This window comes from Gadus morhua, chromosome 4 (assembly GCF_902167405.1).
Source record: "Gadus morhua chromosome 4, gadMor3.0, whole genome shotgun sequence".
Classification (NCBI taxonomy): Eukaryota; Metazoa; Chordata; class Actinopteri; order Gadiformes; family Gadidae; genus Gadus; species Gadus morhua.
In genome coordinates, this window is record NC_044051.1 from 19,465,520 (window position 1) to 19,492,930 (window position 27,411).

A 27,411-nucleotide genomic window follows, 5' to 3' on the forward strand; every position below is an offset into this window, starting at 1 on the left:
AAAGAGAGAGTAAGAGAGAGTGAGAGGGAGAGGGAGAGGGAAAGAGAGAGAGACAAAGGCATAGGGGAAAAGAGAGATTGAGAGAGAGTGAGAGAGCGTGAGGGACACAAGGGAGTACAGGGGGGGAATATGAACGGAAGGGGAGGAAAAGGAGATGAATACGAATAAACAACCACAGCATCACAGTTGAGGAGCGGGGAGACAGACAGACACACTCTGATGTTACAGTGATGTTGATCCGCCATAAGCTTTGTGAGGAACAGTACAGTAAGAGATGCGAAGGTAGGCTTCAAAGAGACCGGGCCCGGGCAGGCTACCAGCAGTGTCTAGACCCGCTGATTCCGTCATTCAACCACTCTCAAACTTTCCTTCACTTACGTCTCACTACTTTTTTACTTACGTCCCCCCCCCCCCCCCCCCCCCCCACCGGATTCATTGTGAATCAAGTATCAATATTGTGAATCATGTCAATATTCTCAGGCCTTGTGTCAGCAGGGTTGTCTTTGATGTACAGTACACAGAAATTCCCGATCCCCAACAGCTAACACTGTCAATTTACACCAAACAAACGAAGCACGACAGCCACATCTTATAAGGGGAGGTGGTAAGAGTTAGACAAAATAACAACAACTTCAAGAAAACAAGGAGAAATAAGTATATGCTATATCCCCCCCCCCCCCCCCCCCCACTAACCCAATAGACACCTGCTCACACAGCCCTGCCCACCCCTACACCCACACTTATAGGCCCATCCACCTGAATAGGAGTCCCGGCCTGAGTCCCGGCCTGAGTCCCGGCCTGAGTCCCGGCCTGAGTCCCGGCCAGACTCCGGCCAGCCAGGGTGAGGGACGCACCAGAATGGACGCGTCTGTTAGCAAGTCACTCCATAACGACTCCCCTCTAGCTGAGTGGCTGAGCGGTCATCAGCATCCATCAGCAGGGACCTTGTAAACAACATCCTTCTATTTGTTACATTATTGTCTGAAAATGTGTGTTTTCAGAATATGAGTCATTGTCTTCGCTCCACATCATCCGCGCCTCATTTAAAAGCAATTCAAAACCAGTACTGTAGGACTGGCCCGCTGTGGACCACAACCACTGACTCACCTACTTTGTTTTGTCTGCTTTCTTAAGGGGGTGGTTGTCTCTGTTTTAACAGCGACACAAAGGCTGTTTTATACCATATGATTTTTCAGAGTCTACAACTGTATCCTCATCTTAGCAAGTCTCTCAAGTTACAGCAGCTCCTTTTTTGTTTTTCATTCCTGTCACTTTATCCCTCTTTCTCTCTCTCTCTCTATCTCTCACCCTCTCTCTCTCTCTCTCCCTCTCTCTCTCTCTCTCTCTCTCTCTCTCTCTCTCTCTCTCTCTCACCTCCCTCACACACAAACACAAAACACACAGATGGGGCTGTATCCTGCGCAATCAAGGGAATCCTGATTGCGCAGGATACAGCCCTGCGCATACTGTAAGGCATCTCTGGGTAATTATTGTGCGTTTAGTCAACATTAACGTGAAACCACTTTACCAGGAGCACAATGGAGTCGCTTGTGCTGGCGATAATTGTCCACGGCAATAGTAGTAGTGAGCATATGGGTTCTCTTTGGTGGGGGAGGAAGTCAGACCAAGGTGAAATCGAGCCATCCCCCAGGCACCTCTCTCTCTCTCTCTCTCTCTCTCTCTCTCTCTCTCTCTCTCTCTCTCTCTCTCTCTCTCTCTCTCTCTCTCTCTCTGCAGGGACATAGTTAGAATATCTGAGACTGTTGCTGGTGGAATTCAGAGAAAGGCCTCAATAACTGGCAGGATGTAAGAATCTGACCAAGTCAGGGATTTGTGCATCAGTTTGCAATGTGTGTGTGTGTGTGTGTGTGTATGTGGATGCGTGTGTGTGTGTGTGTGTGTGTGTGTGTGTGTGTGTGTGTGTGTGTGTGTGTGTGTGTGTGTGTGTGTGTGTGTGTGTGTGTGTGTGTGTGTGTGTGTGTGTGTGTGTGTGTGTGTAAATGTGTGGAGATCCATTGGAAACTCATACATTTTGAATGTGCATGTGCGTTTGTGCACATTTCTAGGAAGGGGTGTGTATGTCTCGTGTGTGGTTGTGTGTGTGAGTCTGTATGTGTGTCTCATGTATTTCTTGAGTGTGTGTGTGTGTCTGTTTGTGTGTGTGTGTGTGTGTGTGTGTGTGTGTGTGTGTGTGTGTGTGTGTGTGTGTGTGTGTGTGTGTGTGTGTGTGTGTGTGTGTGTGTGTGGATGTACGTGTGGGCCCACGTTTGTGTGCCTATGCTGATCCATGTGTCTCGTGTGCTTGTCGTGGGTGTAACATCTGTCCGGCAGACCAGTGGTGGGATAAGCAGTCAGGGGAGACAGATCCGCCCAGCCCTTGATCTCCGTGACCCGTTTATCTCATGGAACCTTCGCTTCCATCGGCAAAGTGGTTTGCTCCGCACGAGGAAAACTCCCCAGTGCTGGAGTACCTCCAGAATCAAAATACTAAACACTCCCATGGTTGTCGTTTATACAAAAGCTCTCGGCAGCAGTAATTCCTCTGACGGCTGCAGGTGTTTCAAACAGCTGAAGAAGACCTTTGAGCATAGCGGTGAATAGTTGTGAAGTGACTGCAGGGCTGGAAAAAGGAGAGAGAGAGACTCAGACACTATTTAAGAGTCTGTGTTAGTCAGCGAGGTAAGTGGTGCCACCAGGGACTGTTCGGGGAATAAAAAGGGTTGACCACGACCACAGACTGGCTGACTCAGCAGCAGTTTGCCATTCAGCTCAGCTCGTTGCGCCGCCAACTCCACCGCTACGCACATAGCGGCAGGCCCGCGTTATGGAGGGCTACGTGTAGCGTATACTGCGCAACAGGTCCATATTTCAAACTGCACAGCATTCCAATCCAGTGAAACAAGCGAGAAGCATGAAGTCAATGCTGGTCGTTTTAAATCATGCCGCGTGAGTAACGACTGGCAAGGGTACACCTCTGTCACTTTCAAGATGTTAGAAAAACCTCAAGATGTTAGCAAAGATGGTTGCCGAGGGCTAGGTGGTTAGGTTGAGGAAGGGATTCCCCTAGTCATAGCAATGAATAACAATGAAGACTGGCTGGTGAGAAGACGTTGTCTTTAACTTCAGTTCACATCTGTCTGTTCTTTCCTTCTTTCTCGCATCCATCGTGGCATCCCGAAATGTGCCAGTATTCCAACGTCTGTGAACCTCATTTACATTCTTTAATCATGCTTGCATCTTAAACATCAACAGCATTATTTTCCACTATCTTTGGTTCCTTTTTGCCTTTTGTTGAGCAGCACCTTCTTACCTTTATTGAAAGCTGAAATTATTATTTTTGGTTCAATAATTTACTTTCTATAAACTATTGAGTTTACTTAGTTTAATTAGGAATAACAAAATTATTTGGTTTTAATCAAGCATTTAAAAATAAAGTCTAAGTGATGGGGACAGACTGAAGAAGCAGACAAGAAAGGGTGAGTAGGGTGAATCATCTGAACTGTGAGAACAGTAAGAGGTAATATTAGAGTGATCAGGCTCTCCTCTGTTTCTCCAAGGCTCTCCTCTTATTAGGGGAAGAGGTAAGCTGTGCTAAAGCTGCAGAAGGGTTCTGCAACGTTTATTCATAGGATTACAGATAGCAAGGACATATGTAACACGGGGAGGCCATACGACTTAACCATTCTGGATCACGGTTCAAGAGCTCAACGGTGATTTGTTTGACCTCATGGATGACATTGTGCTCCGCAGTGTAGGAGGTCGAGGTCAGACTCAGGAGCACCGATATGTCAACGGGAAGCCAGCATCCACTGACACCTAAGGGTTTGTTCCAATACCCTGAGATGTGTGTTTACCTGTCTACCGCCACAGCCAGCTCACTAGAATTCCTCCTAATGTTTGTTTGTGCGCCACATATCCCTGAAGCTGTGCAGCGGCTATATAATCTAATACCATCCGTAGGAAAAGGGGGATTAGACCAAAGCCGGTAACTGGCCGAGAACTCCTGGTTCCAGGCCAAGATCAGTATTCATGGGGATAGAAGGATCACAATATTATAAAGACAGATACTCGCTCGAACAGTGTGAGGTACACCCTTCAGGAATTCTGGTGGCGGGGAAATAGCAACCTAATTACTACGGGGGTGTCTCTGGGAAACCTAGTCAGTGCCTTGAGGGGGGGGGGGGGGGGACATGGAGAAGTGGAGGGTGTCGCAGAGATTCTGCTGACCTCTCCTCTGAACAGGTCAATGTTGTTATTGCACTGTGCCTCAGTGGCCTCAATACATCATGACAACCGCAGCTTAGGGGAGCAGATGTTTGAATGGCTGTAATTGATACAAAACGAAATCCTTGGTGACCTTGGATCTTCCAGACCTTTTGAATGGGCGTTTGATGTTTTCAGCGGATCAGCTGCTGTGCTATCACCCCAGAGTGTCCGAGGTTCTGTCGGAGGTCATTCTGGTCAACCGACATGAACTTTAGCGATTCTCGTACCGCTATTGTTCACAGTAGCGGCGCCAAAGAATTATGATTGCGGGAGCTACAAAGATTACCACACACTACAATATGATAGGAATCAACCAATCAAATCACACAACAAGCAGCAAAGGTCATCGTCACTTACGCAAATGAAAAAAATTACGCATAGTTCAGTTTTGTTACATATGTCAGTAAGACAAAAACAAAATCAAGTTTTGGACACGCCAATAAGTACACCACTACAGAGAATACCAGCACAAACAAAACACCACCACCCAGCTTGTTTGCGCGTTTGTCCTCCATCTTCTCCTCTGCTCCACTACTATTATATCCGTCGACCTCTTAATTACAACGAGCTGCCTAAGAGGTTTTCATTTATGACTTAAAGTCCCCTTTTGAGGCAAACCGAATAAAGGGTAGAGTCATGGCGACCAGCGAGACCGCGGGGCCGCTGAAACCTTGGGCCTGCAGGGCACATGTGATGAATAACATGAGCTCTCAGGGACTCAGTTACCTTGCTGGACTAATTTGGTACAGACCGTTTAGAACGTAGAGCTACTTCAGGCGGGGCCTGCGCACTCCCTGCGCCTTCTCGCGGCTGGGAGAGCCTATGCGATCATCTGTATAATTTAGGGATTGAAATGGGGGACTCCCCACAAACAACACCTCCCACTTCCTGTTTCATCTATTGTGTCAAAACACAAAATGTGCATCCTTTAAATCACTTGCTGTCTATATGATGCAGCTGGGTCAAATCAACGGTGAATAAAAATGAAGACGGTCGTAAAATTAAGTGTTGTGTTTCTAATAAAGCCAATCTAATAGCCTTCTCCGACATCTGTGATTGCCTGATAAATTACATTTGAATAGCGGCGTCCAATGCTTGCCGTATGCACAATAGAGATTCTTTGCACCCGAGGAAAAAAAATACACCGTTGAGGTGTATTTCCATTGACAATTGCTTCAAAGTTAGCAATTCCTGGGTCCACATAGGAGATAATATCATGTTGTATTTATGAATCAATATATAGATATATATATATATATACATATTATTTTCAATTGCTATTTCCGCTAGTATTTTCATTATCTTGTAGTTATCTGTTTTTTATTTTATCTGAAAGAAACTATTAAGGCGGTTGTTGGGAAAAGTAATAATGAGTTATAGTTTAAAAGTGCATATCTTATCCATTCTAGTGACGCTGTCCTGAGTTCTCTACACATTTATTGTTGTAATTACAGGGAAGCAAAAAGCCTCTTTATTTTCTATCATTTGAGTAACTCATGCCATGTGTGGGTCAATTTGGGCCAATTCATAAGCACACACAGATGCAGACTTTTAAGAACTATGTGACATATAAATACTACTAACATTCAAGGCTCAGTTGGAGGTTGATCACATCTTTGAACCTTTCGCAACAATGGAGGTTAGATGAGGCACTAGCGGGGGGCAGTTTCTGGGACCCCAGCCAATGGGGGATTTGTACTAGATCGATAACTAGCAGCCAACGTGTCATGTGTGTGTGTATGTGTGCGTACATGCATGTATGTGTGTATGTGTGTGTGCACCGGTGTAAATCTATGCAAAATGTTGAGTTCTTAGGTGTTTGTGTGCACACACACAAACACACACACACACACACACACACACACACACACACACACACACACACACACACACACACACACACACACACACACACACACACACACTAGCTAACACACACACATACACACACACTTGCAAACACACACACACACACACACACACACACACACACTAGCAAACACACAGACACACACACAGACACACACACACACACACACACACACACACACACACACACACACACACACACACACACACACACACACACACACACACACACACACACACACACATGCACACACACTGCCACATCTGCTATTCCTCTCAACTGATGTATTGGTCTCTTAAGAGCAGCTGCTGTGAATGTTTTGACATGTGCACATGGATTAAAATACACGCTAATAGTGCAATGGGATTACACTCTGTACACCCATGGAATAAACCAGCCTGTTCAGTACTTCCCCCCCTAGTAGTCGGTCCCATGGTCAACACTGCTCACAGGAAAAGGTACCTCAAATGACCTTTAGAATCCAACATGACGTCTCAAACCTGCCTCTTGCCACTTTACTAGGATAACACATGTAAACACAACATGGTCTTGCTTTGCTTGATCCATTGCGTACTGCTGTAGAACTGTTGGAAACACATTAGGCAGTGCTCATAGGTGAGCGGACAGGACTGTGGGTTTCGAAGACATACATTTTGACAACCTAAGAATTTAAGTATTGTGAACAAGCCCTTTGAGACTGTAATGGTGATTAAGGGCTATACAAATAAAATTGAATTGAATTGAATTGAATAAGTCGAGGAGAAGGGGGCCTTTGTGAAGAGTTTAAACAAAATGGTGTAGAGTACAAACGGTATCCGTGCTCTTTCAATAAAAATAACATGCAAATGAGGTGGTCGGAGGTACCAGTGGAGTTTATGAGTCTAACCATGGGGTCAGTCAAAAGGTGTCCATTGGCAGAACCTTTTCCGCAAACCAGGACACTCTGTAAATACCAAATAAATGTCTAATTTTCCCTCTAAACACCGTCCTCACGAGGTCTGAACTGATTCACCGATTATCTGAGCACGCCAATATCTGCCTTTTTGTTAGGCACAAGAAGTGTGAATTAAGTTCAATATGAAGAAATACTGTATTAACTCATTTTGAAAGGCTGTACTGCATTTATCAAACGCATCTTAGAGGGATCAGATCCGTGTCGAGAAAGGTCAACATGATTTCATTGATCCTGTTTCGAGCATGCAAAGCCTCAACCGATGACGTCAATGGTTCCAACCTTTTGGCAGTTTTTCAGCGAAGTTTACGTTGCTTTCATGACACGCATATGAGTTATCTTATATTAGAAAACAGCTGAGCATTTTCAGCTCTCCTTGAAGGAGCAGGTAGAGTTCAGAGCTTGTCTTAGCACAAGGATGCCTACACGTTGGCTGTGCGCATTGAAAATTGAACCCAATACGTGTTGTGTTGTTGTTTTGTTAGTTGAACAAACCCCGTAGCCGGCCCACTATTCTGATGTGGTGTGACAAGGAGCATTCGATCCAAAGTAATGTAAGGAGTGGCAGTTTAATTGGAAAGCTATTGACGCGATTTACTGTTCGCTTGAAAACAGCCAATACATTCTCTACTGTGATCCAAGAGTGCAGGCTGTAGGAAAATTATTGATTTATTAATGTGTACAATATACAAGAATGTAGTGGTTTCAATCATGTTATCTGAACCTCCATTGAATGAATTCAATCCAACTATCTTGGTAATTCTTGACCTAAAATGTGTTTAATTAGGGTGAGAAAGCACCAAGATGGCGGCTTGGTATGCATGCAACTTCATGTGAACCCCTCCTATATGTGCTGCTGAGCAACTAAAGGGGAACAACTGGATTGCTTATGTTCAGTTGATCAAAAGACACTAAAGGATCTTAAAGGCAAGCATAGACAAATGTAGTGGTGTAGGCCTTCACCACAGTTCCAGAAGGCTTTACAAGCCCACAAAGTAAAGTTTGACAGCAGCCTTAACACTAAGCCCCCGGTCAAGTAAGGAACAGTAAAGTTAAACCAAACACAAAAACAAAAATGTTCTCGTAAAACAGATCCAAGCCCAGTTAAACATGCCAAGGGTGTTTTCCACGTGGAGAGTGATCACGTGGATGAGACAGAGTGATTATCATGTGTTGCAGGCCTTCTTTGTTTTATTATTGTTATGAGATTAATCCAGCATGGATTCATGAAACAATCAACTTTGTTCGGGTGAACGCATAGACCACCCATAGCAGGAGAGACAGTACCCAACAAAAGTTAACAACATATTAAAAGCCACAACGAGTGTGCTTTAGAAGCTGTATACAGTTCAGCATAAAAAGGGTAAAAATAAATCTTAGAGACATATCAAAATCGAAAATATAGTATCATACTTCAGAGTCTATATTTCTTCTATGATAATCTCTGAACTGAACATCTCAGAACTCAGGTCAAAACTTAATCAATCACAGTTTTTTTTATACACTTTCTGCTTAAGGCTAGGGTAGGCTATTTGGAGAAACCAGTCAGTATCCAACAAACAAAATACAACCCCTCCCATTCCTCCCCCCGAAGCCACTCCCCCAAAACACATGACTAGCTCGCCAGCTTTAGCATTAGGTCTGCCTTTGTGGAAGACCCTGGTCATGAGCAATGAGTGGACAGGCAGGTGGGTCATCCAATCAGTTCATATGGTCAATATTAAATCATTTTACAGGCTTATTAAAGCACTCTCTTAGATATTTCATGTCTGTGATCATTCTGAATTCAGCTGTGAAGTAAATGCCATGTTATAGTGTTGCTCGAGGCCTAAAATCGGCAAGATCTTTTGATGCAGTATAATGTGAGAGACTAAATGGAACTTAGAAACGGGGACCTCTGATGTACAAGTATAGCCACCTACATCATTACACCAAGGCTCAGAATTGACAAGAAGAGTAACTCTTAACTGTGGTTGGTAAGCACCAGGTTACAGACCTGTAAAGACTACCTGGTTATGTACCAATCATATGTGATTACAGCCAATCACGGCAGAGACTCTGGGGCGGGGCAGGACTCAAAGGCCTGAGGAGGAAGCATAGTTCATAAAGGCTTTGGAGGAAATCCATGAAATCAAACAAAATGGCCATTGTTTGATGTATTTCAGTCCAAGTCGAAAGATTCTGGGTTCACACACCAATGTCGGCAGTATCCTAAACCCTACCTGATCTTTAATGACACCATTTTTTTTTTTCATTCTTAATTTAGGTCAATATTGGGCAAAACAAGTTTAAAGTAGACATTTTGACAAAAGTCAGCTAGCATATTGCTATTGGACAGTAAATTACAAAAATAAATACAATAAATTACAAAAATAGATTGTCGCGTTTTCTAAACATATCCTTGGGAGACCCAAGAGGTCGTTTATCCCACACAGTGGGACGTTCTTGATGGACCACAGGCTTCAGTCTCTCTCCTCCAGAGAAGAAGTCCTTCAGAGACATGATGACCGGGGGGGGGAGGGGGGGACGTTGGCCATGAACTTTTCAGCAGTTCCCCGGGTCTTGAGAGGCCCTGGAGTGGCCCGGGTCATTAATGCTGATAACAGATAACCCCCTGTCAGAGGTCCCATAGATACAGCGCAGTCAGCCTGGCTTGGCGCCTAGCAGTAGACCCTGCAGATGGCCCTAAGGACGACACTGGAGAACTGTTTTTTGGAACTGACTAGACGAAGGGAGGATAACTGTAAATCAATAATCATCTGCAACTTTTGTGTGCCCTGCAGATTGATGCTAGTGGTGACATGTTTTGGTCTTTTCTACTTTCCTCTTCACATTTTTGGAGAACAACAATCCTCATCTACAAAAATATATGTTCACCCTCATTCAACCCTCATTTCAAAATATTTGATGATGTTTTTCACTCGTTCAACTATCTACATCTCTTTCCATGATTCAAATTTAGGAAATAAAAATTAATTTACAGAAGTAGTTTTTTAATTAGATTGCCGGTTTTTGATTCCAAATGAGGAGCAAAGATATCTTTACAATCATACATATCTTATAAAACTGTAATTGGACTAAACTATGCACCAAAGCTCAGAGGAAATAATTCAAATGTTCAGATGTGTCATTTTCAGATTCTTCCCAATGCATGTAGTAGCTGCAGGCAGTGTGCCTGGCACATTATATAATTGATAGATATTTAATCTCTTTAAACACGAACAAATTTGCACACAAATGCTGAGTAAGCCTCACCATATGACATGGAGTACTAAAATCGTAGATTATTTCGCTGTTGCTAATAATTTGAAGATGCGTTCGCAGATGTTCGAAATGAATTCAATCGCACAAGCTGGATCAAGCAAGGCCTGGCCGATATTAACACCGACCAGAGAAGGTCAGTTAACTCCCAAACTTCATGATCCCTCACAACAACATGCCACATGGCATACACACTTCATCAAGCTAGCTGCTATTTGGTGGTTTGAGAATTCTGTCGATGCATCAATATAAAGGAAGCCACTGTATCCTGAACATGGTCAGTTAAGGTGAACGGCAGATAGCTAATCTGTTGCGTAACCCTTGGGCTTTTGGAAGCCGGCATGATAGGCTGTCCATATACAAGGCTACACATGCAGGGACGTCTGCGGTCGTTCACGTAATGCTCACTGATGGATTCATGCTTGGCATCAATTACTTTGGCACAGGAGAAACAATAAGCTTTGCCAGTTCTATCTGTCATTTTATAGCAGATGAACTCATCGAAAGGATGCAGGCGCTAGGATCTAGGAGCAAGGAGTTAAGGGCTAGGACCTAGGACCTAGAAGCGTGGTACATGACAGGTGAAACATTTCTAAGGCGTTAGAACATGACGGTTTTTCCTTCGATGATGACAGACACCAGTCAACCCCTCCCCGTGCATATATCCTTTTCACCTTTGCCATATTATTCCTCTCCTCTCCTAGACATAACACTGGACTCTTCCCTTCTCACAACCTGAACCACAAGAAAAGGGTGTTGTTTTTTGCCAGGGTAAACTCTGGCAACCGAATGAGCGAAACACAGAAGGGGGGGGGGGGGGGGGGGGGGGGGGGGGGGGGGGGGCATTATAACAAACTCCAGCCTGTGTCCGAGCCACGCCAGGGGGGGGAAACAGGTTCATCCTCCCCCTCTGAGAGTTGGTTCCTTTTACCTGTTTTAATAACAAAAACAATGTTTCATTGTTACGTTGCCATATCTTTTAATATCCGCTATCGCTTTTTTAGCGTATTTGTAGATAGGACTGCCAGTTATCCAACGTCCAAAGTTATAGAACAAAGATAACACACACAAACACACACGCACACACGCACACACACACGCACGCATGCACGCACGCACGCACGCACGCACGCACGCACGCACGCACGCACGCACACACACACACACACACACACACACACACACACACACACACACACACACACACACACACACACACACACACACACACACACACACATCCCAAGTCACCAAGAGTTCCTGAAGGTACTAAATCCATCATCAATGAATTAATTATTCAGTACTTTTTTTTTTATTTATTTTTTTACAATTTTCATCAAGGCTCTGTTATAAGGATATGTTCAATCTTGTATATGTTTAATAGCATGCTTTATTATTGATAAATTAAGTGTTAGTCTCAAGGCAACATATGACTAGAACTGTTGTACATTCTGCTCATTTGCTTCACTGTGCGTTTTATTTTCCCGCTCTGGAGTGTTTAAATCTATGGATACCGGATCAGCGCTCCTAACAGGCGCTGCAAACCTTTTCTCAAACTCTTCATCCCTCCCACGGCCAATAACAGCGCAGGCTCAATTAGACCCACCCCTATGATTTGCTCATCCCCCCTGTCCGCGGAGTGAGTGACAGCCGGAGGAGAGAGGGGGCGGCCAGGGCCAGAGAAATCCCTTTTTTTTCCACTTCTAGGGGGCTGACGATTGAAAGAGTTACACTTGTGTGCAGGAGCTCTGCATTGCAGGATAGCTCGGAGGAGCGGCAGAGAGGGGAACAGTGCAGAGAGAGGGTCACCGGTCCCGTCAGCCAGAAGGACCCGCATCAGAACAACTTATGGCTTCTTGAGAAATAACGATTATCCCCTCCTTCTCTCTTTCTCTTGGGACTTTTGGCTTCTAGTTCTCTCCTGATCGTAAGCGCTGAACAAAGTATCAGTTGTGTGTCAGTCGAAAAAGTTGAATCCACTTGCCGTGAACGTCACTGGCGGTCATGGATTCCCGAATAAGATGGAAAGTAAAACGGCGGATAAGGGACGCTCAGATCACTCTAGCGGCCATTCTCCTGTTCGTCACGTCGCCGGCCAGCTCAGGTAAGACGCCCTCGCACGGTCCTCAAGACTAGACGCAAAGCCCGGAGCGTGTCGGGCGGAGATGTGGTAAACTTTTGAAAGTTTATCAAACTGACTGAAAAGTTGTATTTTGCTGATTGCCCATCCTCCTCCACAGTGAGTTTGCCAAATACCTCGAATGGTTTCGTAAATAGCGCATCTCAATTCCCATTGGTTAAGCATTGCCAAACAGCCTTACTCGTTTGCAGTGACGAATTATTATATCTTTAATAATTTTCCATTTGACTTTTATCTCCAGTGATGGTTAAGTCTCCCCATCTTCGATATATTCGAATGGAAAAGGGATGCGCCCTGCGAGTGTGCATTGAGTTCCAGACTAGATGGCTTAAATCACTTCAATGAATGCATGACATCACCCCGACCATATTCCTGCAGCACATCTGTCCAATGATAAACCAAAGCCATTTTCTTTAGCTTTTTAAAGACAGTGCTGGTCTTGGCTTCTACATTGAATAATCCGCCTGCAATTCATGGTAAAGTCGCCCACTCTTTCCGTCGAAGTTCACTGAGTTTATTTTCTCTCTTGATGGCAATTAGAAGCACATCCCGAGAGGGCGTGGTCCCATTCCGCTACCTGGACCGATGATGGTTCGGGTCCATATAGATATAATACTTAGCTATTGCAAATCTATAAGTATATAGATAGATAGATAAATACATGGATTGTTAGATAATTTGATTGTCTAGATAGATAGATAGATAGATGGATAGATAGGTCTCGACAGACAGATCTAAAGTGTAAATTCCATGCATGGGCCTTTTGAAGGACCCAAAGTTGGGTGTTGTCACGGTAGACACTGAGCGTTGTTTGTGACCGTTTTGTCTACTCTCCTCTATGTGTGTATTATTAGTCTTCCATCTGCCTGGCAGAGTAGGTGGTCTCCCATAGTGTAGCCTACCATGAAGCCCTGTCACAGGCCTTCAAGGTTAACAGATGGCCTTCCCTGGTCCACATACCTCAGCAGTCCGCGAGAAGGTTCCTCACACAGGGTGTAGGCTGGGTCTGCCATAATGGAAGAGAAGCGCACAAACACCAACACTCAGATGTGTATCTGGTGTTTGATGTGCTTTAGACATGTGTGGTGAATTGAGTTATTTGATGTTCAACGGTTTTGCGGTCATGTTTATAATTAGGCATTTAGGCAACGCTTGCAAAAAATCCCCACTTGAAGCCATTGGTGATAGGGCGACATCCGTACTTATAAAACTACATTTGGGCTGAACCAATCGGGAGGGAACTACATCTGGGCCGCTGCCAGGTTTCTCATCATGTCTCCTTACTAATGGAGAGGAGCGAAAGTGTGATAGGGAGTGCCTCCAGCGAGATCGTCGCTTCCTCGGCACTTGACACCTCAAACATGAGTAACCTTGATGAGCTGAGCGGTAGCAACATGCTAACTGCACTTTTGCATGTCATTTGTTTAGCTTTTCATTCAAAATTGTCAAATGTTGAAAAGATAAAAGAACATTTAATTATTTTTTGAGATAACACTAGCTGTAACATTGATAACCCGGAGTTAACTGCTTGTGAAAGCCCCTGCCCCAATAGGAATGAGATAGTTAATGATTTTGGGGTCATTAGAGCAGCCTTAACTTACCATTAAGGGTTCATTGTGACCAGAACCAGACGAGCTGCTTCGCCCCCGGGGCCCCTCAGTATGTGCCTTGCAGGAGCCTGCCCTCATATGCATCTTAACTCATGTATATGTTGATTTTGGGGCCCTTGAAGCAGCTGACGCCAATATTTCAAGCAATTTGATTTGTTCAAAATGTTATTGTTTTTTGTAGACATCAATTTTTGGGGGAATCCAGTGAATGTTAACATTGCAAAATTAAAAAGATAAAAAGAGTTATTTGTTCTTGACGATAATGCTTAAAGACAAACCTGTTGTTTACTATCTATGTCCCAAAATGCTAATTCAATAGAAACATCTAATAGACAGCAGCATTTATCAAAGCTGTATGTGGGAAACAAATTATGTAGTACTAAACAACAGAATAGGCAACCACTTTTCCTTTGATTCCCATAAATGATGGTAACCCTGCTTCCAAACCCACAAAGTGAAAGACACAGATAAGAAGAATGTCAAGGATGGTGGGCGGGGCGGAGGGTCAGGGGTCGAGGGTCATGACTTCCAGATTGCCATCACTGTCAGGTTTACAGTTTCACCGCCTTAAGACAGATATTTTTGCAGTAGAGTAGGCGTCACTTCTTTTGGACAAACTAAGTGCACTGTTTTTCGACAAATTTTGAAATTCACCGAAGTTCTTCAATGGATTTTGTACAAGTACATTGTGTTTATCCGGCTTCAAGATCATTCTATCAAAGACTTGGTTAAAGTGCATTACTACGAAATAAGGCTTTGTGGTTTTGCTTTTGTAAATAGTATAGGCCTAAGGGTGGCGTTTTACAATGAAGATTAAAAACAAATTATATCTTCTTAATTTGACTATAAAGGTTAAAAATAACTTATATTGTAACATTTTTATGATATGGTAAATAGAGCAATTTGCACAGTGCTTCACCGTATAGTTTTCTTTTTTCCTTTTGTGTTTTTTTTCCCAATGCATAAGACAATAGTTGAAAACAGATTTTCTCTTAAGGAAACATTCATACTCTCAGACCCCAATGTGTGAAGGCACTATATTTATTGTAGACATTGAAATAACATTCTCGGAATACCTTCAGCGGAATGAAAACACTAGTGGATTTTAGCCGAAATCATTGATTGCAAAAATAGTGCTTTTAAGATTTCATCGGAACTGTAGATAAAGTAGAGAATCTTTTGAAACGCTATATATATTTAACGTCACTTTATCGCAGGAGAACAAAAAAGCTGCTGTTTAAATGTTGCTGTTAACATCTGGAAGTCATAAGGGCCGTTCAAGCCTTCCAAAAGGCAGGGAGAATGAAGTTCCAGATGGCCTTTTTCAAGTCCCATGGTGGAGCAGGAAACTGTTCAAAATGTTAGCATTCAAAAGAAGTACAATGGAAAGAAGGCTGAAGAGTCTTCTTTTACACGGGGATATTACCTTTTTCTACTGGAGGTCAACTTTAAAGTTGAACTCCAGGACAATACAAATATTTGTGTTGTTCTGAGTCAGCTTTAAACCTGAGGTAAAAGATGAGTATAAGGTCAAACAAACCTTGTCCACCGTTGCATCCCATGGCTATTCTGTTGGAAAAAGTTTAAAAGGCTTTCAGGATACACGTCAAAATACATCACCATCTACAAAATTGTCTTATCACAGCACATATGAACGCTCATGACATGACAGACCGTGCACCTCAGACGGATGAGGAATGCAAAAACAATTCCCAACCAATATAAAACTACAATTCCTGGAGCTGATCCTACCGTCCGTCTCCAGAGGGTCAGGCATGCAGCCAGAGCTTTCATAACTCTTAAAATAATGAGTAACATTCCTAAGTTGTGTTCGACTCAATCAGAGAAATGGGGTGAAAACATAGCTGTTTGTGTGTGCGTGTGCACGTGTGTATGTGTGTGTGTGTCTATCGCCACGGTGCCAGGGCAGGAATTTGATCTAGCTGGACCGTGGAGAAAGCTAGTGACCCTGCCATTGTAGATGCCACATGAGCCTGTAAATACAGCCATTGTGGGAGGAATTGTGGCAACGTTAATGCCTGATATTAAGATGGAAGATACAAAAAAAACAGGGAAGCTCTTTGACCTTGCCAAACAAAAGACCTCTATGACGTACCTATGAACTGGACGTTAATATTTCACGGACAGATCTAAATCTCCCAAATGATTCGCAATGTTCTTACAATCCCCATCTCAGTAATTGGTCGAGGCGGACTGTGGACAGTGGACTTTACAGGCTCTGAATGAAGGGCGGGTTCAATTCCATGCTGGTCCTGTACTCGTGAAAGTACAACTGTAATAGAATCATCATCAGCCCTTTTTTCTGTGGGGATACTCTACATATTCGAACATCTTTCCATTGTTCACCAGCAGGCAGAACGAATGATGCAAACAATTTCACCATTAATTTGTCACAGCCTGCGGTGCTCGCTCAGAATGCAGCTCTGGTTAAGTCCGAGAGACTGAGTATTCGTTTTGGCCCTGTAACAGTACTGTTCTCTGTTAAGGGGTATTATAATCATTGAGCATGGAAAGAAGTGTATGAGTCATCCTTTCCAACCCAAATCCCCCCCTACCCCAGCTCCAACGCCGCCGTGGTCCGGGCTCCAGAATTACTGAGGCTAAGCACTATTTTCCGCCAGTTTGGGGGGGAAATGAGAATGATTCACTTCTTGTCACTCCTCAAAACCCTCGCTTCTGAACCAACCGTCCTATTTTTACGTTATTGGTTGATGAAAAACCGAATAGTGGAAGAATTGGAATGGAAATATCTCATAAAAAATACGAGATGACGAGACATTGCATGTGTTTCCTCAGGAGTGGGGGAAATGGCCCGTTCTCTTTATTAGTGGAGGTTTTCCCCGAAAGAATAATGTGCTGAGTGGAAAACTGGATGAAATGGAGCGGGGAATCTAGCAAAAACAATGCAAGTTCTAGTCTTTGTCTTTTGAAGAACAGACTTCCTTGTCAGGCCAAGCCCCAGGGAAATGTTTGAGTTGATCTGTATGTGGCTATCATAATGAAACAAGAGCGATTTATAAATATTGTGTACAGACTAGAGATGTCCGATATTATCGGCCCACCGATATTATCGGCCCGATATTAGCATAAAAATGTAATATCGGTCAATATCGGTATCGGATTTTTTTTGCCTTAAAACCGATTTTTTTTTTTTTTTTTTTTATAGCTCAAATAAATGTTTTCAAAATTGTGCAGTACAGTGCACATTGTAATTGACTCATATTTGTGCATTTATTCAATTAAGGTTTTTGAGTTTTAGTTAAAGAAACATACTGCTATGTTGCACATAGTTGTTCAGGTACAATGTTTTATCATTTGTGAAGTCAAGTTTGCCCTATTTGTTGTGGGCATTGTCAAGATTATCTCAGGGAGAGTGTAATCCAAACTGTTGTCTGAGACCATTAAAAAAATAAAAATAAACATGGCACTTTTCCCTTAAATTAAGTTGAAGTATTTTTCTTATTTTGCACAGACAATGTTAACATTTGGAAAGCCTTGTTGCATTCAAGAATGCATCCAGTGGGGCATCACAATAACATTAAGCATGTTGTGTTAATTCCACAACAGGAGATATGTAATGTTACCTAAATTAGGTTTGAGGAAAAATAAATAACCCAAATATCGACATCGGTATCGGCTGATATCGGAATCGAAAATTTAGAGTTGGACAATATCGCATATCGGATATCGGCAAAAAAGCCAATATCGGACATCCCTAGTACAGACATATGATGAGTAACACAGGAACAACTTTTACTTTGCTTCGGGCAACAAGTTGAATGAAGGGAATGTGATTGATAGCGCATACATTCTCATCGTCACCTTCAAGATTCTCTCCTCCTTTGGGGATTATATTGGGAACAGTTCTCATTTAATGAGAAATTTAAGAGGCTCATTTAGGTGGGCATGAAGAATAGGAAACCCTAGGTTCGTCTGTCGGTCTTTTGGCTAGTAAAAGCGAGATGATGATGATGATTATGTGTGAAGCTATTTTAACCTGATCTGCTGAGGAACAAAATCTACCTCTTGTGTGTGAGGGAGAGATAGAGAGAGAGAGAGAGAGAGAGAGAGAGAGAGAGAGAGAGAGAGAGAGAGAGAGAGAGAGAGAGAGAGAGAGAGAGAGAGAGAAAGTTGAGCAAATGGATATCATCAACGACAATAAAAAAAGGATAGCAAACAATACAGATGAAATATTGAATGCAGATACCATGGAACAAACATCACGATACACAGATAGGGAAACGCACGTTAAGTCGTCCTTCCTTAAAAGAGCCACAAACACATTGAGAGCAGAGCAGCGTCTGGACACAGACGAGGACCCCAGACTCAGTTTTTCCATCTTAGTCTCGAACACCACAGCTTGATTTATCTGGTGCTCTCTGTCTCTGAGGTCCAGTCCGCAGCCACTGGTGAAGTAAACCATCTGGTACGTCCCCCCCCCCCCCCCTCCCCTCCCCTTTCCTTCTTGTTAAAGCAACACAAGTTCAGATCGAGTCCTTTTCCCAAAGTAATTGCCTTGGCATGACGCCTACCGATCAGCCGATTAGCTGGTGGAGTTGCCTGCCGTTTACCAATGTAGTAACACGCACGTGTGTCTGTGCGTGTTTGTCTACGGAACTATCGTGTAGTGCGGTGTGTCTGTGCTTGTGTGTCTGTGGGATGGTGTCGTGTGTGTGTGTGACTGCGCGTGTGTGTCAGACTGGCTGGCTGTGTTTCATCTTGTTTAGGCTTTTCCTGTTGGTTTCATGATAAGTGGCTGGACTCTGAGGAATCTCCGGCCCGCTGGTTCGCCGTCGCACAACTTATGATGAGCATCGGAAATGGCCCGGCTGGGACAGGGAAATGAGAGCATCTGAGATGTAAACAGTTAGATCTCTCTCTCTATCTATCTATCTCTCTCTCTCTCTCTCTCTCTCTCTCTCTCTCTCTCTCTCTCTCTCTCTCTCTCTCTCTCTCTCTCTCTCTCTCTCTCTCTCTCTCTCTCTCTCTCTCTCTCTCTCTCTTTCTCTCTCGGCTGGGTCCATTTCCGCACCAACAATACATTGTGCGCTGGCTCCCTTCAATACTTAGTTCAAAGATATATCTACTGAACTACATGCCGTTTTTGGCCACAGTCTGTGTCCAGGATTTATTTTGTGCTTTGTCTTTAAAAAGTGCTCTCATGTTTTCCCCTGCGGGTTTGAGAATGTAAGTGATAAATGAAACTTGTGGAAGATTCAGTCAACCAAGACTAATTTCAGAGAAAATTGCAGCAGCGTGGTGTCAGTGAGTTGCCAGTAAAATATATTGGTTGTGTGCATGTGGTGTGTGTGTGTATTTGTGTTTGTGTGTGCCTGTGCGTGTGTATTTATATTGAATTTTGGGTGTAGCAGGATAGCTGTGTGTGTGGGTGTGTGTGTTTGTGTGTGTCATCAGCTGTACGCCCCCCCCACCCTCTCATATCATGTCCATGTATTGCATATAACGTGATTACAGCAGAACCCATAATTACTGCCAGAGCCAAGTCACAGGAAACCCAGAATAAACATTTCAGCTTTCATCTCACTCCGTTTGGACTAAGAGAAATGCAACAGACACATTTGAATAAAGGAGCAGGAAGTGGGCGTGTGTGAATGTACGGAGTGCTGACCAGGCGTGTTATCCGGCGGGGCGGAGCTTATTGGGCGCTTGCAGCGTTCATAATCAACCTTTCTGTGGGCCCGTGGAACATGGCTCCGGCAGTGTGCTACTTAACTCACTTCAAGGCTAAGCTGGATGTGAACCACACACGTCAACGCTGGCGCCCGTCCAGAGTTGGATAACAGCTAGACGAGGGCGCAATCAAGTGGGGGGACCGACCCCGGACTCACGTACCCCCCCGGTCTCTGATGGGACCTCCTTGTTTAGCGAGAAAGAGGAGAGAGGAGAGAGGGAGAAGCAAAGCGAGGGCTCTCTCCTTCTTTCTCTCCCTCTCTCCCTCTCTCTCTCGCACTCTCTCCTTCTTTCTCTCCCTCTCTCCCTCTCTCTCTCGCACTCTCTCCCTCTCTCTCTCTCTCCCCTCTCTCTCTCTCTCTCTCTCTCTCTCTCTCTCTCTCTCTCTCTCTCTCTCTCTCTCTCTCTCTCTCTCTCTCTCTCTCTCTCTCCCTCTCTCTCTCTCTCTCTCTCTCTCTCTCTCTCTCTCTCTCTCTCTCTGTCTCTCTCTCTTCATGGCTGCTAATTACTGTATGTCCTGAAGACCAGGTCAAGCATGTGCTGTGGGATCAGGCCTCACTTCCAGGATGAGGAGGAGAGGGAGGTGAAGAATGTTAATCTCCCTCCCCCTTCGCACCACCGCCATCCGCCCGCTACCCCGCCCCTCAAGAACACACACACACACACACACACACACACACACACACACACACACACACACACACACACACACACACACACACACACACACACACACACACACACACACACACACACACACACAGGTGTACACGCACACACACATACACACAGACACACTCTTACACATATAAAATGAACTGGTTCAATGGCTAATAACCGGGGCTACACTTGTAGCATTGGGTTTTTTGGGTGAATGTGTGGCTTTTTCACTGTATCTGAAGTGAGTTGATGTTTATGCCTGTGTTTGCATTTTTATACATTGTTAAGTTGTTGTTAAGTTGGCATCATTTTGTGTGGTTCTGCGTGTCTGTGTCTGTGCATGTGGGCCTCTGTACGTGAACAAGTGTGCGTGTTTTTCTGGAGGTGATCATGTTATATCATTGACCATCACGAAACGAAGCACATCAGAGTGTGTGAAGCTCAAGCCAGCTTCATGGATGAGTGTCAGATGGGCAGAGCTACAGTAGAGACTCATGTTCAGACAGGACTAGACATCACAAACCGCTTTCTTTTTTCAATCGGTGACTCTCTTTTTCTTGGGCGCGTGACCAAGTGAACACCGACCCAGTAAGCCCCGCTGGCCTACGGCAGACTCACCCCTCCAGAAGCCAAGGCCTCCACGGTGTTGTTTGCGCAGCAAGCAAAGGAGATTCCTGCCAGAGTAAGGAGACGGAGGTGCGGTGGTAGCGGCGGTGTGTTTTTGTTGGTTTGATGCAGGCTGCGAGGTGAGGGAGAGGAGGGTGAGGCGGGTGCTGCCACAGTAAGTAGGTAAACACCTCACTTTAACAAGCTGAGATTGACACCCATACCTGTGGCTTAGGATGTGGTCACCACCGCCCGGGGGGGAGGGGGGGGGGTAGGGTTTCCTGGCAGGGGGCCCGGATGGTGGAATAAGCGCGATGGATGAATGAGAGGAGCATGCACACGAGGGCTGGTCCGGCCCCCTCTCAGCGGGGGGTCGGCCCGGACGGCCCCTTTCAAGTCCTCCCGCCGTCAGGGTCAATCCGATGCTCTCCGTGTCGAGGAAACGGCGAGCAAACAAGCCCCCCCCCCCCCCCCCCCCCTTATGTTAGGGTTAGCTTTAGCGGCTCTCAGGACAAGGATCTTTTATGCTGCCCTGCCATACCTCCCCCCGTCACCCCCCAACTCATGCATGGGAAGGTAATTGGCCCTCTCCCCTTGCCTGACCCTGGACTGACCCAGTGGAGCCCCCCCCCCAGCCACCCCCGTTGGGTGGCGGGCCGACCGGCCCTCATCCGGGCCCTCCCTCCACCAGCGCTGGGTTAAGTGACTTATTGCAGAGGAACCTTACTGGGTTACCTGGCAGCGCAGTGGGTTGATCCCGGTCCAAATCTCCACACAAATGTGCAGTGTTTTCAAAGCGTAAGTTGTCCTCTTTGGGTTAAGCGCAGGCTTTTGCATTGAGTTAATGGTTATGGGACGTTTTGGGTTGCCGGCTAATGAAAGGTTCTGGTTCTGGATGAGCTTGCACTACCAACAGAGACAGCTAAGCGAGGGACTTAGGAGTAGGAATGGGGAATAGGGCTGCACAAAAGACATGCTGGGTAACCAAAATCGTTTCCTTCCTTAAATCCGCTGATCTGGATGGGAATATGTGGTGTCACTTTGGATTAGCAGAAGCAACAGCCCGCAGCCGGAGGTCAGGGCATAGCTAGCGTCGACTGGTGATTCTCTTGAAGAACGCCCTCCTCTCCTGTCTCACGCCACTGCCAGAGGTCCACCGCTAAGGGAACTACAGACTGGGAGCCAGCGTCTCACTGATTTGATTCACAATTAGTGGTGCCTGCTTCTTTCTCAATGAAGTTTGTGTGGGATATGATTGTGTGAAATGTGTGTGTGTGTCTGTATGTATGCATACGTGTGTGTGTGTGTGTTTGTGTGCGCATGTGTTTGCGGGCATTTGTGTGTGTGTGTGTGTGTGTGTGTATGAGCATGCATATATGTGTGTGAGTGTTCGCGTGTGAGTGCATGCGTTTGAGTGCATTTGTGTGTGTGTGTGTGTGTGTGTGTATGAGCATGCATGTGTGTGTGTGTGTGTATGTGCATGTGTTTTCGTGCATTTGTGTGTGTATATGTGCATGCATATGTGTGTGCGTGTGTGTTTGGTTAACCTGCATTTGAGCGGTCTCACCGCGGCGGCGGGGTGCTGACCGTATTTAAGTACAACCTTGGCTTGGGTTCTGTGGGCGCTGTTCGGCCTCAGGGCGGAGGATGTTGGCACATTAGAGAAATGTAATTTGGTGGTGCAAGCGGGCTGATGTGGCTTCTACAGAGAACACTGAGGCTTTGGTCACGCGGCAGAGACGCTCGTAACGACGTCTCTCAGACTGTACCCCTGTGGAATTAGGACTCGGGTGCGGACTTGATCAGAAAGTAGAAAGGCAAGAGGCAGCAATGTCTTACATGGGTCCTGTAGGTTTTTACTTTCTTATGTCCCATTGTATGACAACTCCAATGGTTTATATGCTAATGGTTCATTCCCCTAAAACCAACACTAGATTGAGCAACATTTGTTTTGAACGGATGAAAAACTATTGGAATAGCATTTTGGCTGACATTATTACAACCCATGAGCTGGAAGTAAGGGAGATTAAAGGATTTTGAATACTAAACTACATACACACACATCCACACAATCACTCATTCATGGCAATGTGATTAAAGTGATTATAGCACTTTAGTGGTCATTGCTATTACCAGCACTCAGAACATATTGTTGTTGTATGTAAACTCTAAGAAGTGAATTTAATGTTCCAATCATCATAACATCAGCAATCATTTTTTTGTCCAAAAGCGACTGCTAGTTTTACCAAATAGCAAGGGCAAACCATTTGATTGGCGGTTGATAAATTACATAATTAGACCTACCAGCAAAATAAATGACTGAATTACTCCCAGAGTGCCGCTGCATTACATTAGCGGCTCCCTCGGGGCTACATTAAGTGGGCTTTAGTCACCACGGTGACTAAAGCGTTCTCTCATCGCCGGTGACTGCAGAGTTCCGCCATGTCCCTGTTCATTGTGATCCGATGACAGGAGCAAGCTTAGTTTACTGTTCGGTCACCCTTCTCCTTACCTTCTCCTAAAAAGGTCCTCTGGTTCTGCCGTCTGTCCCTCCACTGGAATGCTTACGCACGGGCCGGCTAGTCTACTTGTCGTACTTGACCGTGTAAAAATGAGGTGTGGAATGTGACATCCTCAATTATATTCCTCCTGAGGTATTCATGTCCAAAGTCACCGCTTCAGATATTTACAGTTAATATGCGGCCCCTAACAAGATTTATTATGCTGCGTATGGTTCCTCCACTGCCTGCCTGCGGCATTTAGAAACACAAAACCGAGAAGTCCGTTTATAAGGACTTGAAGGGCTATGGTGTGGACTGAATAAATGTTCAGAGACTTTAAACCCCTCAATTCACATAAACCTTGATAAGATGAACTGTATAGTGTCGTTGAATGCTTAAGGGTCTCAACATTTTCATTATTTTGCTATGCTGACAACAAGCTAGGTTTCTTCAGCGTGTTTTTTCTTAAAGATAACTCTGTAGGAGTGAAGGAGTTCGGGTTGGTTCAAAATGGCGTAGGCTGTGCAACAATTTCCAAACATTTTTGGGGTTGATCTCCATAGCGAGTGAGTGTAGACCTACATGTAATGGGATCCAGCTGGAGGTTGTGGCAGGGCAGCGGACAAAGTGAAAACAATCCTTTGCTCTGCACCCCCCCCCCCCTTTCTTCCCTTGGTTTCAGCAGCTCTTTACTGTCCAATGGCCATTGAAAGTCCTTCTGAATGACGCCATTAAGTGTGTGTGGTCCTGCCGTCCGCACAAAGGCCTGCTTTACCTCCGTGTGTGTATGTGGTCCGTGTGTGTGTCAGAATATCTGTATAGGATGGATGTGTGTGGGTCTTGTGTTTGTGTGTGTTTCCAATGTTTAAGTATTCTCTGTTGATGGCGCATAAAACGGAATAATCGAAGATGGCATGCCAAATTGTGTCATGGGTTGTCCCAGAGGTCCATTTTCAGTAAATGTCGTAAAAGCTTTTGTACTTCTGATGTAGTCCTAGTTTGCTGTGAAGTGCTCTTAAGTAACTGCCATCCGCTTAGACAATTTATCTTTTCGCGCATGAATGTGTGTGTGTGTTTGTTTGACAGCTTAAGAATTTGACAGGGAAGGTTGTCAAAGTATGTGTGTGTGTTTGTGTGGGTGTGGGTGTGTGTCTGCATGTCAGGATCTGTATATAAGTGTGTGTGTGTGTGTGTGCGCGTGTTTGTGTGTGTGAGGATGTCTGTAGAAGAGTGTGTGTGTGTTGCCTTAAACTTACCTCTAGCCTTTGTGAAGGCCGATCCACCCTAAGTGTGTGAGTGTATCTGTGTGTGTGTGTGTGTGTGTGTGTGTGTGTGTGTGTGTGTGTGTGTGTGTGTGTGTGTGTGTGTGTGTGTGTGTGTGTGTGTGTGTGTGTGTGTGTGTGTGTGTCTGCATGCAAACACGTGACTGTGTTTGCATGCATATGTCTACTGTATGCACAGGGCCCCTAGCTGGCTGAGCAGCTGTGTGCTCTTGGTGGTTTCAGCGTGGCGGCGGTGTGGTCATGGAGGTCAGACCCCGGTGTCCCTCGGTTCTGACCCAGGGTGCTGCAGCGATGGCTGGGTAGCAGCTGGGGGCCGGTGCCTGAGGGTGTGTTGATGACAGGGCTGTGGCTCGCGGGAGGCCGCGGCTCATGGAGAAGGCTCTCTGAGTGGATGGATTCATGGGTGGGTGAAAGCATGTGATTATGGGCAGTCTATAAACAGGTTCTCTGAGTCTCATCAGAAGGATGCTGAAATAGACAACACACATGTTTTCGTTGGTGACCGATGCTGTGAAACGTCCCCACAAATTTCCCACAACGTTAGCAAAAAAAAGAAAAAAACATCAACAATGGTATAAGGATTTAGCATGAGTTTCAGGGTTTCAGGGTCAAAACGACAATGTCCGGCCTTCTTAAAAGGCAGACTGACTGGTCTGCTCTGGAAGAAGATTGTCGGTTTTTTCTTGCAAAAGTCTAACATGTGATTCTTTGTTTCTTTCTTTGTCTTCTCTTTGCAGCTGATCCAGCGGACCTTTTGAAGATTTTAGATTTTCACAGTTTACCCGAGGGAGTGTCGAAAACAACAGGCTTATGCTCACATCGGAGGTCAACAAACGGACCGGATGTGGCCTACAGGGTATCCAGAGAGGCCCAGCTCAGCGCGCCAACCAAACAGCTGTACCCAGGTGAGCCTTCACCCAGTCCACACACAGAATGCCCCAGCAGCAACCATGCAAAACACAAATCTGCATTACAGATCTGTGTCGGTCAATCATCAAAGGCATTCCACATGAACATTTTACGTTCAGTCACAGAGAAACAAAGATGATGTGGGAGACAGGAAAGTAAACATGAAGAGACAGAAAAATGAAAAGAATAAAGCAAGACAAAACAGAAAGACTTACAGGGACAGAACGAATGAAAGAAGAAGAACCAAATAAAGGAAGAAAGAAAGATAGAAAGACAAAACTGAAAGACATAGTGCCTGAAATAAGGAAAGAATGAATGAAAGACAAAGTAGAAAACCTACTGACTGAAAGAAAGAAAGAAGGAAAGAAATAATCAAAGAGCAGGAGACATATTTAGGGGATTGAGCTGTCCATTTCCTATTTGGAACCCCTCAGGGCTGGGACAGTAGTCCTAAATTATACACAGCAGTGTATAAGCGACAGATATGCAGCAAGAACTGAACTGTACTGCAGAGGTCTTCCATGATGATTCAATAACAGGGGGAGGAGCAGAGGGATGGAAAAGGCAGGGAGAGGGGGAACGAGAGAGGGAGGTGGGGGTTCCACTTTTCCTCTATTGTGCTGACGTGGCGCTGGGAAACTGTTCTGTGGTGCAGAGTTTGCACTGTTTTCTCTCTCCTCCTACTTTTCCAACTCTTCTTTTTTCCTTCTTTGTTTTTTTTTCCCAGCGACTTCACAATTGGACCTTTTATACTTTCTGGGCTGTAGTATGTGTTGACCTATATCGCTCTCCGCTCTAATGCTTGAGAATGTTCTTAGATCAAATATACTCACATAAAAGTTGATGATACTTCTGATTTTCAGGATATAAATCTGCACTGATGGCCATGTTTTGTAAATTGAGGAGATGATAGTAAAAAAGTTAAAGCTTAAAGACTTAGGAATATTGGGTTCAAAATCATAGTACAGTTTTTGTATACCCTCTAGTTGGATGGCAATCTTTATAATAAAACAACTAATCTCTCCAGAAGCTTCTCCAAAAATTGTCGCTCTTAGGTGAGCTTTGCTTTCCAAGCTTTTCATGCAACTTCTGTCTAAAATCTCTTCATGCCGGCCTTTCTAAAATCACTTTCTAAAAGCTTATCGTGCATGCATAAATTATATTCATGCCAGCTCTATCTAAATTCTCTTCATTCAAACTAAAAGCTTGTCATAAAAGCTCTATCTTAAAGCTTGTCATACAATCTCTATCTAAAAGCTTGTCATAACAGCTCTATCTAAAACTCGTCATGCCGGCTCTTTTAAAAAGAATACTTCATGGCTGCTCTATCTAAATTCTCTTCATATAAAAAGCTCTATCTAAAAGCTCTTCATGCAAGCTCTATCTAGAAGCCCATAGAGCGTAGAGCTTGCATGTATCCCAGACTCAACTGTAATTTTTGATAAAAGAGTGCTTCATGCGGCTCTCTTTAGATACAGGGTGCTGTAATTACACATGTACCAATCTAGATTTTGCAAAATAATAGTTTTGCAAAATACAAGGCAACCGGGGCCACTTGAGGGACTTCAAAAAGGCACCACATGGTCTGAAGATACAAACAGAAGAACTATCTGTTTGAGACTTTAGGGAACTGTAAAATAC

The 27,411-nt window shown here is 44.6% G+C and overlaps 1 protein-coding gene across 3 annotated transcripts in view; it reads left to right on the forward strand.

Annotated features, from left to right (window-relative positions):
* The first annotated feature begins 12,017 nt into the window (after nucleotides 1-12,017).
* col5a1 (procollagen, type V, alpha 1) overlaps nucleotides 12,018-27,411 on the forward strand; it is a 73,074-nt gene continuing 57,680 nt past the window's right edge. For 2 of the 3 annotated variants that reach the window (XM_030353331.1, XM_030353332.1), the window contains exons 1-2: nucleotides 12,018-12,453; nucleotides 25,599-25,766. In XM_030353331.1, coding sequence (XP_030209191.1) covers nucleotides 12,354-12,453; nucleotides 25,599-25,766 — 268 coding nt within the window. In that variant the 5' untranslated portion in view covers nucleotides 12,018-12,353. The remainder of the gene's footprint in view (nucleotides 12,454-25,598; nucleotides 25,767-27,411) is intronic. The other variant, XM_030353333.1, reaches the window with a different exon arrangement.